The 20,230-nt window shown below is 48.0% G+C and overlaps 1 protein-coding gene across 2 annotated transcripts in view; it reads right to left on the bottom strand.

Annotated features, from left to right (window-relative positions):
- Nucleotides 1-2,288: 2,288 nt before the first annotated feature.
- The window catches only part of CRY2 (cryptochrome circadian regulator 2), a 36,010-nt gene continuing 18,068 nt past the window's right edge, over nucleotides 2,289-20,230 (bottom strand). The window contains exons 7-12 of one of the 2 annotated variants that reach the window (XM_077114506.1): nucleotides 15,796-16,107; nucleotides 15,396-15,547; nucleotides 15,088-15,290; nucleotides 14,708-14,800; nucleotides 13,422-13,563; nucleotides 2,289-4,545 (exon numbers count right to left, since the gene is read on the bottom strand). In XM_077114506.1, the coding sequence (XP_076970621.1) occupies nucleotides 13,424-13,563; nucleotides 14,708-14,800; nucleotides 15,088-15,290; nucleotides 15,396-15,547; nucleotides 15,796-16,107 (900 nt within the window). In that variant the 3' untranslated portion in view covers nucleotides 2,289-4,545; nucleotides 13,422-13,423. Of the gene's footprint in view, nucleotides 4,546-13,421; nucleotides 13,576-14,707; nucleotides 14,801-15,087; nucleotides 15,291-15,395; nucleotides 15,548-15,795; nucleotides 16,108-20,230 lie in introns of both variants that reach the window. The other variant, XM_077114505.1, reaches the window with a different exon arrangement.

Below are 20,230 nucleotides of genomic sequence, written 5' to 3'. Positions count from 1 at the left end.
AAACCCCGCGGCGCGCGCCCGGCCCGCCGGAGCCCCTCACGCCCCGCCCCGCCCCGCCCCGCCCCGCCCGCCGGCGCTCTCCGAAGTGCTGAAGTCACCGCCCCTGCGCCCCCGCGCCCCCGCGCCCCCGCGCTCGGCCCAGCTCCTCCCCAGACCCGACATCGCCCCCCTCCCCGGGCAAGGCCCGTGGTCTCCGGGGCGGACTCGGTGAGCTCTGTCCGTAGGGGCGGACCTAGCGCCGGGCTATCAGGTGCCGAGGGCTGGACCCTGGGTCCCCAACGCTCCGGTTGGCCCCGTAGCAGACGAAGGCCAAGAACGCTGGCGGGAGAGGTTCAGGGAGGAAGACGGAGAGGGGAGAAAGGATGCGCCGCCGGATGGCTCCTCCGGCAGTGAACTTTGGAGTCAGGTGGCGTGAATTCAGTCTGACTCCCCAGGTGACTAGGTGGGGATGGGGGCCTTGCATTCGTGATTGAACAATCCTAAGGCTCAGCTTCCTCACTTTTGAAATGAGGACAAGCACAGCCCCTCCCAGAGTCGTTTCGATGGTGAAATGTAGTATGTATGAATGTGCTGTCACTGGAAACCAGGCCTGTCTCAACACTGCAGCTCCTGCACCTTCCAGGAGCTCCAGGCCTCCTTCCTTCCTTTCCTGTCTCCTTATCTTGACCCCAAGGCTCCTCCCTAGAGGCCCTCATCTCTAAAGATTGGTCCAAGGTTGCCTTTGGCCCCCAACAGGTATTAATGGTGACTTAAGCCCTTCCTCTAGGCCTCTCAGCTTCCCCTTCGTGTCAGAAATCCCCCAGCTTCTCTCTCTTCAGCCTCAACTGCATTTCCTGCACACTGCCCCTCTTTTGGGTGGGCCTACCACTGGTTTCTCACACTCTAAGGTCGGGGCCTTCCCCCCTACCCAATCTGTCAACTTCTTGAGATTCGAACCCTCCACCCCTGCTAGGTTTGGGCTGTGGTTCCTTGTGGTCCTCTCCTCCCTCAGAGCGCACAGCCTGGGTTTCCAAGCCTTCAGGGCCCTGTGTAGCCTGATTGAGTTCTTTCACAGACCATGAGATGCTTGGCACTCAGGCTGCTGACCAAGGCCAGGGCCCCCATTTCAGTGGGTCAAGGCCTCTGGCCAGCCAAGAGAACCAGAGACCCTGTCCTTCACCTCTCTGGAGAAGAGGCAGAACACTTCTTCACAGCTTGCAAAATCCTATTTGCAAACCTGAACTGCCCACTGGTCATGCTGCCCCCTTTCCCTTCAGTGTAATTCCCAGAAAGATGCTGCTGGTATTTATCCTGCAGAAAATAAGCTCTAGCTCCAGCCCTGACGGCATCCCAATACCTAGAGCCAAAAGCCCTGGCTGTGTCTTTTCTCTGCCCCTGGGGCCCAGATGGGTGACCCTTTACCTTTCCTTCTACCTTGGCACAGGCACTACTCCTGAGGCCCTCCCAGTAACCAGCTGCTGCCATGGTGCCTGGATTTTATTTCAAGGAAAGCACTTCTGCTGTCTTGGCTAATAAACGTTCCATGGACTGTGTGCTGGTCTCAGCTAGGGCGGAAGGAAAAGTCAAGAGTGTGTTTGTGTTTGGACAACCCCTTTTCCTTGGTTTAAGAACAGAAGAATCTTAGTCCAGGGGCCAAGCCAAAGCCACATTAGAAGGAATCCCGAAGGGAAGGGCGCTCCAGGTTCTGGTGGGAAGAGGGCCAGCAGACGCTTCAAAGCAGGCACGAGAGTGAGACAGGCCCCAGGGCTCAGTCCCTCTCTTTCTCCCCTTTCCCATCTGCGCAGGGACAAAGGGAGCTGGAGGGCGGGCTGCCAACACGCCCAGTCCCCCAAAGCCCAAGGCAATGGGAAAGGCCGCACCAGCAGGTAAGCCACACACTGTCTAGAGGGTCCTCATGGCCAGACGCCCCGGGAAGAAGACAGCATCCAGCCCGGAACCAGAGGGCCTGCGTCCCGTCCTTGCCACAGAGCAGCAGCCCAACTGGTACTACTGAGGTAAAGGACGGATTGAGGGCCATGCACTGACTGTCTCCTAGCCTGGGGGGCTCAAATGGGCTACAGGCTGAGGCCCCGCAGGACAGCACGCAGGAACCTCATCCTGGGCTTGGCCTGCTCTGAATCCTTCTGGCCAACTGAACCCCAGCTCTGGCCACCCAGTTTTGCTCCAGTAGGTCCCCTGAGACACCCCCCTCCCACCTACCCCCTCCCACCCACCAAGGAGGGGCTGGAAGAGAACCAGCCTTAAAACCCCAGCCCCCAGACCTCTCATAAGACTAACAGCAACACAGCTTTGCTTAGACAGGATTAGACATTTATAAAACAACTGAATATTCACAAACCGTGGGAGAAACACACCTTCCCAATGATAAAAAAATCTCTATAAAGTGCATTTTGCCTGCGACCATCTCCTCCCCACGCTGGCCCCTGGATCAGGACTGGAGCATCGCTCTGCAGTAGCCGCCTGGTTACCTGTGCTAGAAGGGGGGCACAGCCACTGGACACACCCTCACCCCAACCCTCCCCTCCCAGCCCCGGAGTAGACTGCTGCACCCCACTGGAAGGTTGTCCTGGGGACAGGCCAGCATGCCAGGGATGGTAAAGTAGGGAGAGGTGGTTTTTTACTTTAGGGGAGAGAGCTATCATCAAATATAGGCAGGACAAAGGAATCATCCCGATATTTGAAGGTGCTGCTAAACAAATAACCGACTCCAGCCCTAAGCCCTCTTGCATTCTCAGTTTCTCAGACTAGCCCTTCCAGACTTACTCTACTGCCCTTCTGGCAATGGCTTCTGATTCTCTTTCCTCCTGGAGGCTGGGGCTAAGGAACAGGTAAGTCCCCAACCCCATTCTCCAATACACACCATCACATGTGCCCTGCTCCCCTCTCTCCACGCTTCAATTATAGGACATTTCTAGGAAGAGTGACATACATACAACAGTTCGAATCTAAAGGCAGCTTTCTGGCTGAGAAAACCTGAGGACATCTCAGGAAGAAGCCTGCCAATGCACTGGACAGCTGTAGGAGACAGGGGCCTGGCCCCACGGTTCTGGTCTGAGGACAGAGGACAGGGAGGGACAGGGCTCGGGCCAAAGCAGTTAACAGCTATGAGGCTAGGTAAGGTCACAGGGGAGGTAGAGAGGAGATGGCCTAGAGGCCAGCTTAATGTAGCATATGAGGACAAAAATCCGAAGAGGAATCAGCCTCTCAGCTATGCACATACGTGTGGGCACGCACACGCACACACACACACACGTACAAGCACCCCTGTGGCTCAAGGACAGGCCATAGGGTAGAAGGAAGACTTGCTCCAGTGAACTACGCAGTCCCTGCTTCGTTAAGACTTTCTTAACACAGGCCTTTGACAGTGGGAGGGGAGGGGAGGCACGGCCACCTCTGGAATGCAAGGCTTGGCTTCTCTGGGTCAATCCTCCCACCTGCTGCGCTAGCAGGGTTGGTGTGCTGGGTCTGTTCTCTGTGTGGATCTCTGTCAATTGTCCCTGGCTGTCCCTACTCAGGTCCACCTGCCTGGTTTCTCAGAGTCCAGCTGCATGCTGGATGCTAGCCAGCGCAGGGCAGGTCCCGGAAGCCTACCGAATGGGCTGGAATGGCTTCCCTGGCTGAACTTCAGCTGTTCTCCCTGGCAGCACTGTGGTGCCCTGGAGAGTAGCCAGAGGGGCCAGGGGACCTGATGTCAGCAGGGACCTGATCTTTTCCTGTGGAGGGACAAGTCTGACCCTGGCCCCCCCACAGCTCCTGGAAAAGCTCTGAGGCTGGCTCCAAGCTTCTGGGCAAAGAGCTCAGATTCTACTCCTAACCTGAAGCCCTGTGCCTCCAAACATGTGCTGTTTCAGTACCATGTCCCCACCACACCACTCACATATTTAGGTGTACTTCCACATGACGGTGGAAACTTCTCAGAAATTCCTATCTATGGCCTTGTGGCCAGTCCCAGACACCCAAGGAATGGTCTGAAGGACAGAGGAGTGGGGAGTTTTAAAATAAGAAAGAAGGCAGACTAGGTGGCTTGGTCTACTCCAGCCTGCCAAGCCTCAAGGTCAAAAAGCAGGAACTCAAGCAGGGCTTTCTGGCTGCCTCTAAAGTCCCATACTCATGACAAGAGCCAAAACTGTTGCCTTAATGTCCCTCAGCCTTATGTAAAGAGGGAAGACTAGGGTGGCAGCTGTCAGAACCCCTGTTAGGGCCCTACCCCTGTGCTCCACTGGACAATGTGGGCTGGCAGGGATAGGTCTTAACTAAGAGTCACTGCTCTGACTTCCAGCCTTGTCTGGAGGCGGGGAAGCAGTGCTTGGGGTGAAGCGTGCTGCCGGCACTACTCCAGCCCAGGCAGCATTCAGAATCACAAGAGTGTAAACAGATGCACGCACACGTAGACAGGCACACCATTCCTTCCTGCGCACACGCGCACACATGCACACACGTTCTCTCTATCTCCATCAGTGACCAGCTTTGTCCGCAGGCTGCACTCTGCTGCCACGGTGGCTGCCCTGGCACCCAGGCTTTGCTCACGGAGCAGCGGCTCTGCAGCTGGAAGAGAAAAACAAATGCAAAAAGGAGCATTCAGGAGGCTGCTCGTTGCCCAGGGACACCAGCGCCTCTGGCTGCTTCTCTGGGGACACGGACTGGGAACTGGGAAGTGCCTAAATAGAGACGAATAGGCTCAGCAGTGCCTGGGGACAAGGCTGTTGCTGGGATGCCACTGGGCTGACTGAACACTGGCCCTGGGAAGTGCTCACCCAGGACACGCTCTCCCCTGCGGGCCCTTTGGCCCCCTCTGCTCCAGGTCTGAGGGTAGCAGTGGAGGCTGGAGACTGTGTGAGACTCACTGGAGGCCTGTGGTGGTACTTGCTCAGACATGATAAGAGCACAGTGAATCTAGACATGGTGTCGTTGCCACAGACAGAGATTCAGAGAAAAAAAAATGGTCAGAAGAGAAGCCAGCTGGGACCAGTAATTCTGAAGATGAAGGCAGTGACTGAGTTTAGAATCAGCAGGCGAGCAAATTTCCACATATAAATGAGAGAACCCTAGCACAGTGCTACAAGATTGGGGCAAGGAGACACAAGACGATCAAGTCAGAGACACTCATTTTGTAGAATTTTAATATCCTGATCTGGGACAGATGGAAGAAATGGCCTCATCTCTGTAAACAGAGGACAGGGGAAGCCCATCAAAATACTGGAATGCCTATTAAATACTTTAGTGAGACTGCGAGTCTGCAGAGACACACAGAGTTCCATTTTGTACAGCCAAAACGTTGGTGAGGCAAATAGCAGCAGAACTGCTCACTATACCTACTACGGGGCAGGCACTATACAAGTACAGTTGCATTAATTTTTTGGGTCCATTTTTACAGATGAGAAAACAAACTCAGAGAAGTTAAGTAACTTGCTCAAGGCTATGGCATTTATATGCCTTAGAGTCATCCCCAGAGAACCTCTTTTGTTGCTCAGATGTGGCCTCTTTCTCTAAGCCAGCTTGGCAGTTGAACTCACTGCCCTTCCTCCTAGGTGGGACATGACTCCCAGGGGTGTAAATCTCCCTGTCAATGTGGGACATGACTCCTAGGGATGAGCCAGGACCTGGCATCATGGGACTGAGAAAGCCTTCATGAACAAAAGGGGGAGGAGAAAAATGAGAAAAAAAAATTTCAGTGGCTGAGAGATTTCATAGTCGAGAGATTATCCTGGAGGCTATTCTTGTGCATTACATGGATATCCCTTTTTAGTTTATGGTGTATTGGAGCAGCTAGAGGGAAGTATCTGAAATTGCTGAGCTGTATTTCAGTAGCCTTGATTTTTGAAGACAATAGTATAACTATACAGCTTTTACAATGTGACTGTGTGATTGTGAAAACCTTGTGGATGACTCTCCCTTTATCCAGGGTATGGACAGATCAGTAAAACAATCAAGACAAAAAACAAATAAATAATGGGGGGGCAGATAAGGGGTAAAAAAAATTGGGGAGGATTGCAATATTAGTGGTCAACGAGAAGGAGGGGCAAGCAGTATGGGTTGTATGGTTTTTCCTTTTTATTTATTTTTCTGGAGTGATGAAAAAGTTCTAAAAATGATCATAGTGATGAATACACAACTATGTGATGATATTGTGAGCACTGATTGTGCACCATGTAAGGACTATATGTGTGTGAAGATTTCTCAATTAACAAACAAACAAAAAAAGACTCCAGTATTCATAAGTGCCAGAGCCAAGATAGGAAACGCAGGTCTGACTCTCAATTCCTATTTTTAAGTTAACAGTATGCCCACTAAGACCTTTAAAAGCTTGAAAAGAAATTCAACATGGTGGCATAAAGACTAATATCTCAGCAACATAAATGAAAATTAAGATGTTATTAGAAAAGGGAAAATGCTCTTAAGAGTTAGACACTAGATTCATGGATTCAAAATCCGTCTTCTGTCACATGCAACTCTTTTAAGGTCATATGCTTAATCTGGAGCAGATTTTATCCAGCTGATGATGATTTATGCAGAATCTGGGTAGAAGAGTGGATGTAGCAGTCAATACTGGTATGGATCAGTATTGTTTGTCTAATTCTTTCAAATGTGCATTATTTTTACCAATTTTCCCCCTTAAGTTTATACTATAACACAGCCATATTTTCACCACAAATAAATATATTTGTTGCTAAAGTGTATATATGTTTAGTCAAACATTCTGTGAGTATATATTCCATCACAAGTCTGTCTCAGTCCTGTCATTAAGCCAAAGAGATGGCAACAATTCTTCTGAAACAGAAAATTTCCAAATTTATTTATTTACCACTAGAGACTTTTCTTACCCGAGGCCTCCATTTTCTCTAACTTCTCTACCTACACGGGCAGGAGAAAGAAAGAGTACTTTCAGAGTTCTTAGAACAAAGGCTCTTTACTGGGGTTCTGGAGCCGTCAGAGGTCCAAGGATAGGCTCTGGGGCAGTCCATTAAGACCCTGAACTTACATGCATGTTTTTGTTCGTGTGAACATGTGCAATTTTCTGGGAAGAGATCCCTTCATCAGACTCTCAAAAAGGGTTTAACAATCAATGTTGAACTGGGATTGACAATGCCATCCTGATCAATAAGGGGAAAAGAAGTGTAACAAATGAGGTATCAGTGGCTGAGAGAGTTCACATACAGTCGAGAGGCTACTCTGGAGGTCATTCGGACACAAGCTTCAGGTAGACACCACTGCCTGTCATAGTTTTCCAAACCCCAAGCAAAACCACTCCTGCCAACCCTAAAGAACACCTAGAGCTTTCTAAGAGATTTGATACAGGTTCCATGCACTAGGCCTACTTTCCAGAAATCTACAACCTCCACATGGGTTCCTAGGCCAGAAAAGTATTGAAATGCAGAGGGCCCAGCCTTTCCAGAACATCAACTAGTTCCATCCCCCTGTTCCATATTGACAGCTCCTAAAGAGTGGGAGAAAGATCAAAGGTAATGGTGGAGTTATACAGAGAAGGTCGGGTTTAACAAATGAGTATGAGTGCTGAATCATTAAATTAATATTTTTTTTAGTCTCCAGTGTCTGGAGCAGCTAGTAGTAAAAACTTAAAATTGTAGAATTGTAACCCATACCAAACTCTGAAATCTGTTCTGTAAGTAATTGTTGCAGTGTGCTTTGAAATGTATTGCTGTTTAGTATATATGTTATTTTTCACAAAAAAGAAAAAAAAGTCGATTGTGATGACGAATGCACAGCTATATGCTGATACTGTAGGCCACTGACTGACACTTTGGATGGTTACATGGTATGTGAATATATAATATATAGCAATAAAATTGAATTAAAATAAAAAAGAATCAATGCTGGAGATGAGAAGACAAGAGGGATGAGGCAGAGGAAAGCAGACATAGTAACACTTCACGCTTACTGACTCAGGCACGATGTAGTTGTGGCCTAGACCCATGAAGGGAGGTAGTGATGTCCTGGCCTCACGTAAGTCCCAGTGACCCAAACCCCTGTAGGGTGGGTTGACGGTTTCATCAATATTGAAAACCAAGGTTTAGTGGAACCAGAGAGTCTATGTCTAAAAAGCTAGTCAAAAGTCTGCTTAACTAGTTACGCAACCTGCTTAATCAGCAGATAACTAGATCCAGTGCTCTGTTCTCAAGCTCGGGCTTAAGTCTGCAGAAAAAGGGAGCTGGGTAAATCAAATGAGACCTTGCAAAAAAGTGATGACATCAGCACTAAAGGGAAGGGAAGACTGGCCTGGGGAGAGGTACCAAGGGAAAAAATCAACTCATAAACATGCACTGAAAAATCAATCTCTCAGTGTCCAACTCCTCCAACCTGTCATTAATACAAGAAACACAGAGGCATATGTGACTATTTATCAGGCTGTGGCTTATGTGTGTAAAATGTCAGCATTCTTATATTTGACGTGAAGTCAGCGTCTTGGAATCAATTAACTTAAAAATGTATTAAGACAAGAAGAAATCTATTATTAGGCATATTTTGAAACACACAAAAACATTCAATGAGTAGTACAAGATGTACAATTCAATATGCACCTTCAAAGACACTGCCAAATGGTTCTCAAATGTTTGATGCTACATAATTCCTATAGGTATCTTTGCCAACTTTGGCTATCACTTCCTTTACAACATTGTAACAATACAGTGGTTGTATGCTGATTGCCTTGAAATGTAATGTACTTCTATTTTGAAGCATGTACTGAATTGCATTAAAAACCAGAGTTCTTGAATTATAAAAAAAAAAAAGAAACATAGAGGCAGCTGGAACAAAAAATAACTTAATGACTGCCTCCTGTGTGCCCCCATTTTAGTTAGGATGGTCTTCTGGACACCCCTGCTCTCATACCCCATCCTATCTGTTAGATGTAAATCCTCCCTTCCCCTCCCCTCATCCTAGCCCCGGTGGAGGGTGTGTGGGGGGGCATGCCTGCGCTTACGTTAGCAAACGGAACCCCAACAGCTGAAGGTCTGAAGCAAACTTTGTTCGGAGACTGTAATCAAATCCAAAATGTTTTCCTCTCCCCACCGTATTGGGCAAGGCACGGTGTCCAGGATCTGAACAGGCTAAGGCTTTGGTGCCAGCTCCCAAGCTAGAACCAGGAAAGAGCAAGAGATGCGGTTGGGCCTGGACGGGACACAAAGCCAAAGCTCTGAGCTCCGCCTAAGTTCTCAGTTAACCACACCCTAAGCCTTTTTATGCCATACAAATTATAAAAAAATGGCGGGGACATCACATATGACAACTATTTATTGAGCGCCAGGGAAGGGGCTGGGGGATGGAGACTGAGGCCTGACTCCCTCATTTTCAGTGGAGGCACTGAGACGAGATTCAGACACTGGTTAGGGATGTAGCCCAGGCTCTTTTCTGAAGGTCATGCTGCCTTCCACTCTAGTAACTGTAGCATTTTATAGATTGCCCAGTGCCTTTCCCATCCGTTATTCCAAGAAATGAGGGAGTGCAGAACTAAATCAATGTCAGACAATGAAGAGATGCAAGAGGGCAGGTGTTACTTAATGAAGCCCCACAGGTAGCAAAGCTTGAGTGAAGTACAGGCAGGAAGGGAAGAGGCAACCCCTGGCCATGACCCTTGTATCATGGGCTTCTCTCCGCAGGTCACCGTGTGAAGGGCAGACTGAACATGTGAGTTATTCCCCGGATGGTGAAACAATTGGACCAATGAGAGAAAAACCTGTAAACTATTCGAGGATAATGGAATCCTGAGCAGTCAGCAGCTTTGGGGATTACTGGGAATCGGCTGAAATGATTGCCATTTGGAGGCTAGCTTGTTTTTCGGTTTAGTGAACACTAACAAACAAAACTAAATGCATAATACACAGCTGGTGTGGATTTAGATAAGCATGGAATCTACTGCTGTCAGGAAATGTTTCCCCTGTATCAGTTTAAACTGTCAACGGCTGTGTTCCCTGTGCATTGCCACAGGCCTGAAACAATCACAGAACTACAGCACAGCTAAACGGGCCCTCAAAAGGTCTAGGACGGAGCCTTCAGGCCGGTAAAGAATTATTATTCGCATTTTACACCTAAAGCATTTCAGGAAGGTTATGTATCCTGTCCAAAGTCATACAACTAAAACCGTTGGGGGGTGGGGAGGTGGAAAAGAGGCAAGTCCTGCCTCGCAACATAATATTCTATCAACTTGGACCACACGGCCACTGCTTTGCAGTCCACCCAGCCGGGTGCTGGCGCTGACTGAAGTAACATTACACAATCACAGATGCCCTGGGAGGCATCTGCAAGCTAATCATGTGATTTTGCTTATTCCAAGACTTTGTCACATGTGGCTTTTCATTTTCTTTCCCCAATTTCTTTCTCTACCATGCTCAGTTGGTAGGCCAGGTGACAAAATGTTCAGGTCCCAGTCCAGTGCCTGCTTAATCTTCAAAAAATGCTACTTTGACCTGATGAGGATGCTGCACACCTTGAGGTCCAGACGCCACCACCAGCACACAGTGAAACCCAAGTGTGCTCTTTGCTCCGAAAGTTCCCAAGGAAACCTTCCCCAGTCTGTCTCGGAGGGAAACTGCATCTGCCCAAGTTCTCCCACCTCTTGACTTCAACTTCCAACCTTAACAGCCTAGCCTTGACTACCTATCCAATTAATCAGGGGATTAGGGCAGAGTAAACCTCTGAGAATCAATCCTTAAAATCCCAACAGGCTGACGGACAATCTCCTGGACTACAGGGTTAGCAACAGACACTTACCTCTGCATCCTAATAACATCTTCACTTGGAGCCACGTTACAGAGGCTCAGCTGCACTCCTCCACCCCACCTTCCCCACCCCCATTTCCTCTCCAGGTCCCAGCCCAAAGTCTGGTTAATCTTCCCAAAATACATTTGATTAGATCATTCTCCTGTTCCAAAATGTTCCTTAGTTCCAACGAATACACCAAGGGACTCAGTCTGACATTTAAGACCCTCCATGACAGGACCAAATCATAACCTTCTGTTCTTCTGAAACAGTGATTCTAATTTTCTGAGTATTTATTATGAGCCAGGCATATTATGCAGGCCCTGTTAGCTGTCTATCAGCATCCATACCTCCTAGCTATTAGATTTTCTTCAGGAGCCACGGGCTTGGCCCAGACAATGGATCATGATTAGTCTAAGTCAGTGATTCTCAAAGCCTTGTCCTTGGACCAGCACCATCAACAACTCCTGGGAACCAATTAGAAATGCAAATTCTCAGGTCCCACCCCAGACCTACCAAATCAGAAACTTTGGGGGCAGAGCCAGCAAGCTGTGGTTTAGCAAATCTACTAGGGGATTCTGATTCCCCCTAAAGTTGGAAAACCACTGATGTGAACGAATCCAAACAATCTTGATCCCCACTTTCCACTCTGAGGGTGACTCTGTGACTCAGTTCTGGCCAATGAGACCCAAGTGAAAAGGTGGAGGATGAGTGACCTGGGAAAGCTTTTATTTTTTTGATAAAAGGGAAAAGAGACCCACTTCCTTGACAACTCTATAAACTGCAATCTCCACTGTGCCCTCAATCTTTATTCTTTTCTTTTTTCTTTTTTTTTTTTTACACAGCACTTACAGACTCTTTACACATATACTGTTTATTGTCTATCTCCTCCCACTAAGATTCACCCAAGAGGGAAGGGACTTTGTCAGTCTTGTTCACATCTGTAATCCCAACACCTAGAATACTGCCTGCAAATTGTGGACATAATGCATGTTTACTGAATGAATGAGTGCAGCTGTGACTGTTCTTCCTCCTCTTTCCTACACTGAATGAGGAATTGATGGCTGCGGCTACGGCAGCCACTTTGAGACCATGAAGAAAAGGTCAAGAAAATCTCAGAAAAATTGGCTGACATTGTTGAGTCACCCAACCCAAACCAGCAATATCTGCCTCTGGGCTGTTTAAGCCATAGTAATCAGGTTTTCCATTCCTAGCAGCCCCTCATATTATTAACAGACATGTATATATTAATCATTTAATCTTTGCAACAACAAACCTAATTTATAGACAGGAAACCTGAGTCTCATGGCAGGTAAATAACTTATATAAGATCAGGTTTCTGTAAGCTGTTTTACTTATGTGACATGTCCTCCTCACTACCTAAATCCAATTTATCTCTAGGCCCCCACTGGAAATCTCTGGGATATACTCCCTGATCACCCCAGCCCACCTGTAGCTGTCTTCTGCTAATGCTGATAGAATCTGTATCATTTGTCTAGGAATATGCTATTTGTCTTCTTTTCTAGTCAGACCATTAAATCCTTATGGATGGGCATCATATCACATTTTAAATGTCTGATACATGCCCTTCCTCCTACTGACAACAATTTCATAGTAGTTTGGATGCCAACAGTTTGCTGAGCAAACCCTGACCCAGATATTTAACTGCTGTGTTCTTCAGTCTTCTCATTTGAAAATCAAAGATTTGTAATAGAGAATGATCTTTGCTTAGTACCACAGAGCTAAGAGATAACTAAGAGAGCAGATGCTGCTGCTTTTAGGAACAAGAGAACAGAAATATTCCCATCAGCAAGGTCTATGAAAAGAGCCTAGTAAAGGGCATAAGCATCAAACGTTCACAGGTTACTGAGCATACAAGCTCAGACACCCAAAAAAGATGGCCCCTGCCCTGGCCCTGAAGTGAGAGGATTTGGGAAAAAAAAAAAGAGAATCAATCAGTTCAGAGGAGAACAACCATTCTCCAATCTAATGATGCAATGACACACAGGGAACAGCTTGAGACAATGACTCAAAGTGGACAGTGATTGACATCACTGCACAGAGCCAGTTTTTTTGTGATGTTTAGGAGGCTTCCAAGAAAGATGAGAACTGACATTTTGTACTTTTCTCAAAGATGAGAAAAGTACAAAATGGTTAAAAAAGGCAAAGATATTGGGGAGACTGGGTCTAATGGTCCTTAGGAAGGCTGAACCTGCAAAACCCACTAGAGGGGCTGGGCTGAACCGGCCACAGCAGGGCTCTTCTGAGTGGTGAGTGCTGCCCTCTGCTGGCCGGCCCCTAGAGCACGCCTGCTGGCGAGGACGCAGGGAACTCGGAGCATCTTCAGTCCCTGCCAGGGGAGCGGGACCGTTTCTTCCACAGCCCATATCCCAGTCTCTGTGACATTTCTGTTGGATTTGCTAGGTTAGAAATAGCCACATGCCCCCAACAATTTTTTTCCCCTAAGCTGGCAAAAAAAGAAAAGGGCTCTCTACTTTTAAATGTCCTTCTATATTTCAGAAGGTATAGAAGTAAGAACAGTAGGATTTTTTTGAGCCAAGATCTGGAAATGTCATGCAGTTCCAGCCAGATTTTCACCTAGTTTACTGTATCTTAACCTCCAGCTGGGAGGACAGCTATTTTCAAAACCAACCCCACCTCTCTCTCACATTCCCTCCTAAAGGTAAGTCTAAGCTGTTGTCACTCACCCTCAGACATCCTTGCTCGGCAGCTCTGGAGTGGGCAACTCTGCCACCCTGGCCCGCTTGCTAAGTTCTTCACCAGGTGGCTCCTCGGCTGCTTCCAGCTTGCGTTTGGGGGATGCTGGACCGCTGGGTAGTGATCTTGGGCCTGCAGGGAAGCCTGTCATAGTGTCACACAGACTGCACATATGGGCACAATGACCCTAAATGATGCTGTGGCAGCTCTTTAGGGGACAGGGCACCTGCTCACTGATGGAATGCCAGCATGTTGCACTTATGACCTGCCCTTGGCCTTCCTTGGCCTGTAAATGTCCAAGGAAAGCATGACCAGGTCAACCGACAGCAGGGCCAGCTTTTAGGTCCCCAAATCCCAAGGGCTCCAGGCGAGAGACCGATTTGGCCTGTCTGCTGTCCTGGCTCTGAAGATGAAGCATTCCCTCTACGCCCTGAGATTGGTTACCAGAGCAAGAACGGGCAGGGCCTTCACCCATAGAGCCAGCCTGGCTGGGCAAACAAGAAAAACCCTTGCAATTCTTGCTTGTCTGGTGTTACAGCTATTAGGAGAAGAAGGCAGCCCATCTGTCTACACTCTCTCTTTTCTACCACCACCCTTGTCCTTGCTGCCACCTCTTGCATGGACAGCTGCAGTAACCTCCTTTCGAGTCTCCCTGTTCTCACTCTTACCCATATCGTCCACTCTCCACACAGCAGGCAGAGTCAACTCTTTAGAACACAGATCAGCTTCTACCCCGTCCCTGTTGGGTTAGGGTTAGATGCACTGATGACAGACTCCTACCCTCCTGACGACAGGGCGCTCATCCTCCTTGGGGACCTGCGTGCTCCAGGACTCTCCTCCTGCCTACATCGCATCCTCTCCTCGTTTGGGACACTCCAGCCACACTGGCCTCTCTTCACTTCCTTAAATGGGCTAAGCTAGTGCCTGTCTCTAGGCCTTTTCTTGCTAGTCCCTTTGTCTGGAATGCTCTTCCCCAGGCCCTGGAAAAGCTGGCTCCTGCTCAGAGAGGCGTTCCGTGACAGCGTCATCTAAACTAACCCAAGTCACCCCTCTCTTCTCAGTCCTCTCTTTCAAGCCACTCAATTTCATCTTCCCTGAAGCACGTGCTATCTGAGCTGATCCTATTTGGTTCTTACACCATTTGTGTCTCCCAGGTGGAATATAGGTTCGAGCAGGGCAGGGACTTGGTCTGCCCTCTCTCCGCACCCAGAATGACTAAAGCAGAGGCACTTCTGTAGTGCCCTTGAGACCAGCTCTGGCGACAGGTGCTACTCACCTGCACTACTCATGCTCACAGCCTGGCTCGAGCCCAGCTCTGCCACAGGGTTGTTGAGGTCTTCCACACAGGAAGGGACAGAGGCCAGCAGACCTGGAAGAGAGGCAGAGGAGTAACCAGAAGGTAATCTGACAGGAGACAAGGCGGAGAGGTCTGGACCAGCCGCTGAGCTTCCATCTCAGTTGCCCCACAACTATTCAGAGAGGCCCAGTATACAGTGTGCTGGGCTCCAGGAGGCCACATTAACTTAGCCTTAAAGACAGCGTTCGGGTCTTCCTGTGCAAATATCTGGAATTAGCCATCTATCCACCTCTGGGGCTGCAGGTATATCCTTCCCTTCAGTGGGCTAGGGGGTGGGGAGAGGGGGAGTGGCTCCTTACAGAGTCCCCGGTAGCGGGAGAGCTGCTGGTAAATCTGCTTCATTCGCTCAATGTTAAGCCGGCTGGTCTCGGCATGGTTGACGATAGGCCGTGGGTAATCCACGCCAATGATGCACTTGGCAGCCTTCTGTATCGTCTCAGGGGCATTCCAGGGCTCGTAGATGTAACGAGAAGGGAACCCTTTCAGTTTGGGCAGATATCGCCTGGAACACACATACCGGATGACCAGTCAACACACCAGGGACCTCCTTCAAAGGGCCAAAGGGATGCCATCTCAGGAGGAGCCCGAGTCCGGTCTGCAGCCTCACCTGATGTAGTCTCCACTGGGGTCTGTGCGGCGGCCAAAGCCCACAGGGCAGTAGCAGTGGAAGAACTGCTGGAAGAACGCACTGCAGGACAGCCACATCCAGCTGCCTGCATTCACACTGAAGTCTGCATCCAGCAGCAGCTCATCAAAGACCTACGAGGGGAAAGGGTGGAAGAACCAATCTCCTTGAGGACCTATCGCTGCAGTTCTTCCTAAGTAAGCAGTCCCAGGTAGAGAGCAGAGCCCAAGCCCTTCTGCTGAGGGAGGGCAAGCCAAGGGGGATTTGGAGGGGATCTCCTGGACCCAGGAATCCCAACCCAGCCCCCAGCCCAGGAGGGAGTTGCCCTTTGATGCACCTTCCCAGAAGGCACATGCCAGCTCCCCACTGAGAGAGCACTCACCCGGACCCCGCTCTCCCAGCTGACCCAGAGGTCCCCGCGGGTGAGGAAGCAGGCCACAGCGTGCCGGGCCAGATGGTGGATCCAGCCCTCCTGCCTCAGCTGGGTCATGATGGCGTCAATCCAAGGGAAGCCTGTCTTGCCCTCGGCCCACTTGGCCAGGGCCTCGGGGTTGCGATCCCAAGGGATCTGGATGCAGATGGGGTTCCCCTCCATGCGGTCAAACCTGGGGTTGTTGGTGGCTGCTGTGTAGAAGAACTCTCGCCACAGGAGTTGCCCAAACAGGGAGAGGGGTGGTGTGCTGTTCCGTCTCACCTGAGGGGTGGGAGCAGCACATGGGTGCAAACAGTTGTTCAGCTCTCCGCGCCATGTAACTCGGGCCTCTCCCACAGAGGAACTGGAGCCACCACACATTTGGTGGCCAAACCACCTGGATATGGAAGTATTATCCCCTAGAAGAAGTGCAGGCAGCATGCCTGCAGATTCAAAGCCCTCTCTTCCCAGTGACCCAGGGACTGACCAACATGGCGGCTGCAGAGAGTCAGGCAGTGGAAAGTGCTATCACAGCAGGGTTCTGCATGAGGAATCAAAGTCTCCCAGTCTGGGTCATGAGCCTTGTCTTCAGGGTTCCCTGTTTGGCTCCACTTTCGAGAAAGCCAAAGGGAGTTTTCCCATCAGCACACATAAAAAATGCTCAGTCTTAAATTCCAGAGCGATTTGAATAGTGAATAGAAACGTGTTTGCGGGGCCCCCTTGGGGGAATGGTGAGGGAGCTAGAATTCTACTTCCCCATTTAGAGTTTCTGGTGTTCTCGCAGGCAGTGGGGACAGCCAAGTCAGTGGGCCGAGCCCTCCATCTTGGGGATTGTTCATATGACACTTACATAAGCAGGGGATAGGTTAAGCCTACTTAAAGTTGGGCCTGGGAGTCACCCCCAGAGAACCTCTTTTGTTGCTCAGATGTGGCCTCTCTCTCTCAGCCAACAGGGCAAGCAAGCTTACCGCCCTCCCCCTGTCTATGAGGGACATGACTCCCAGGGGTATAAACCTCTTTGGCAACGTGGGACAGAAATCTTAGAATGAGCTGGGAATCAGCATCAGGGGTTTGAGAGGGCTTTCTCAGCCGAAGAGTGAAGAGAGAAATGAGACAAAGTGGAGTGTCAGTGGCTGGGGGATTTCAGGCAAAGAGAGGCTGTCCTGGAGGTTGTTCTTGTGCATTTTATAGTTATCCCCTTTCTGGTTTGGGGTGTACTAGAGAGGCTTCAGGGAAGTGCCTGAAGCTGGAGAGTTGTGTTCCAGTAGCCACATTTCTTGAGGATGAATGTACAGTGATGTAGCTTTTGCAGTGTGACTATGTAATTGCGGAAGCCTTGTCTCTGATGCTCATTTTGTCTATGATACTGACAGATCAGTAAAAAATATGGATTAAAAATAAACAAGGGGAACAAATGTTAAAATAAATTGAGTAGATTGAAATACTAGTGAACAATGAAAGGGAGTGGTAAGGGGTATAGAAAAAAAGTAGGGGGAACAAAGGTTAAAATCTACTGAGCACATGGAGGTGCCAGTGATCGCTGGGAGGGAGGGGTGGGGGATGGGGTGTGTATGAGCCTTTTCTTTTTGTTTCTTTTTCCAGAGTGGTGCGTATATTCTAAAAAATGATCGTGGTGATGAATATACTACTATATGATGATATTGTGAGCCACTGATTATACAACATGTATGGAATGTCTGTATGTTTAGAATGTTCATGCTTGTATGTTGTTTAGTTTTGATAATAAAAAATAAATTAAAAAATAAATACAAAAAAAATGCTCAGTCGTTCCGGGTCAAGATGGCGGCTTAACAACGTGCGCATTTTAGTTCGTCCTCCAGAACAACTGCTAAATAACCAGAAACAGTACAGAACAGCTCCCGGAGCCACAATAGTGACCGGACACACAGCGTACCCCAGTCTGGACCAGCTGGACCGGCTGCGAGCACCCCCCAGAACCGTGAGTTCCCAAAGATGTGGTGGCCAGCACCCCTCCCCCACAGGCCACTTCCCAGAGGGGAAAGGAAAGGACTTTACCAACAGCAGGGACTGGGCACAATCAAATGCCAATTGTGGAACTAATTAACAAATTCTGACTACTAAAAATAGGCCCCCAGCTTAGGTGGACCTGATCAAAGCAGAGGTTGCTCATTTTTGCCCTGGCACCAAGGGGGCAAGATTGACAGAAAAAGGGGAAAAAAAAAAAAAAGAAACAAGAGGTTTTTGTGGCTGTGTATCTACAAAGACTTGACTGCCTCTGCATACAGCGGCAGGACTTTTCAGGCTGCAACTGCCCCAGGCATAGGCAGAAGTGAGCTCTTTTGGGGGCTTACCTGGAGCCTGTGCCTTCCCCAGGGGAGGGGTGAAGCCCCACCCAGGTGGAATCCCTCCATCAAGGAATTCAGACACCAGGGCTTGGTAATTTGAAACCATTAAAACCAGCCTACAACCTCTCCTCTGTCTCCACCACGCCCCCAGCAGGGAGAGTCTGCCAAAGTTAAAGGTACCGCATCATCTTATGCTGGTGGGACCTGCAGTCAGACAAGCGCCACATGCTGGGCAGGATAAGAAAAACAGAGCCCAGAGACTTCACAGGAAAGTCTTTCAACCTGCTGGGTCTCACCCTCAGGGAAAACTGACACAAGTGACTCTTTCCTCCTGATAGGAGGCCAGTTTGGTCTGGGAAAATCTGGCTGGGGTCTATAATATCCAAGTAGACCCACCTAAGTGTGTGTGTGTGTGGGTGGAAGGCACCACACAAGCAGGGCAAGAAACAAGAAAACAAGAACTGAAAAATTCTCCTCTGTTAAACAAAACTTAAGCTAAAGGTCCAGATAAAGCTGAATGGAATGTCAAAGAACAGATAGACAACAAATTCATCCAGCAAGAAAACCCTAGATAAAAGAAGTGAAAACAATCTCCAGAGTAAACTAATTAAGGTAATTAAATGCCTAGATGCCAGCAAAAAAACCAAATCACACTAGGAAAATTGAAGATATGCCCCAGTCAAAGGAACAAACCAACAATTCAAATGACATACAGGAGCTGAAACAATTAATTCAGAATGTACGAACAGACATGGAAAACCTCATCAAAAACCAAACCAATGAATTGAGGGAGGATATAAAGAAGGCAAGGAAAGAACAAAAAGAAGAAACTGAAAGTCTGAAAAAACAAATCACAGAACTTATGGGAATGAAAGACACAGTAGAAGAGATGAAAAAAACAGTGGAAACCTACAATGGTAGATTTTGAGAGACAGAACATAGGATTTCTGAACTGGAGGATGGAACATCTGAAATCCGACAAGAAACAGAAACTATAGGAAAAAAAATGGAAAAATATGAGCAGGGACTAAGGGAATTGAAAGACAATATGAAGTACACGAATATATGTGTTGTGGGTGTCCCAAAAGGAGAAGAGAAGGGAAAAAGGAGGAGAAAAACTAATGGAGGAAATTATCACTGAAAATTTCCCAACTCTTATGAAAGACTTAAAATTAGAGATCCAAGAAGTACAGCGTACCCCAAAGAGAATAGATCCAAATAGACATACTCCAAGACATTTAATAATCAGAATGTCAGAGGTCAAAGAGAAAGAGAGAATCCTGAAAGCAGCAAGAGAAAAGCAATCCATCACATACAAGGGAAGCCCAATAAGACAATGCACAGATCTCTCAGCAGAAACCATGGAGGCGAGAAGACAATGGGGCAATATATTTAAATTATTAAAAGAGAAAAACTGCCAACCAAGAATTCTATATCCAGCAAAACTGTCCTTCAAAAATGAGGGAGAAATTAAAACATTTTCAGACAAAAAATCACTGAGAGAATTTGTGACCAAGAGACCAGCTCTATAAGAAATACTAAAGGGAACACTAGAGACAGATACGAAGACAGAAGAGAGAGGTGTAGAGAAGAGTATAGAAAGGAAGACTATGAGTAAAGGTAAAAAGAAGGAAAATTAGATATGACATATAAAATCCAGAAGGCAAAATAGTAGAAGAAAGTACTACCCATGCAGTAATAACACTGAATGTTAATGGATTAAACTCTCCAATCAAAAGACATAGTCTGGCAGAATGGATTAAAAAACAGGACTCATCTATATGCTGTCTCTACTCAAAGGACACGAGGCCAAGGACACAAATGGATATTTACACACCAATGTTTAAAGCAGCATTATTAACAATTACCAAGAGATGGAAACAGCCAAAATGTCATCAACAGACAGTTGGCTAAACAAACTGTGACATTTACATAAGATGGAATATTATGCAGCTGTAAGACAGAATAAAGTTATGAAGTATGTAATAACATGCATGGACCTTAAGGACATTATGCTGAGTGTGATTAGTCAGAAACAAAAGGACAAATACTGTATGGTCTCACTGATATGAACTGAC

The sequence above is a fragment of the Tamandua tetradactyla genome, chromosome 8 (genome assembly GCF_023851605.1).
Source record: "Tamandua tetradactyla isolate mTamTet1 chromosome 8, mTamTet1.pri, whole genome shotgun sequence".
In the NCBI taxonomy this organism is placed as follows: Eukaryota; Metazoa; Chordata; class Mammalia; order Pilosa; family Myrmecophagidae; genus Tamandua; species Tamandua tetradactyla.
Note: the sequence above shows the minus strand (reverse complement) of the source record. Positions and strands in the feature narration are given on the sequence as shown.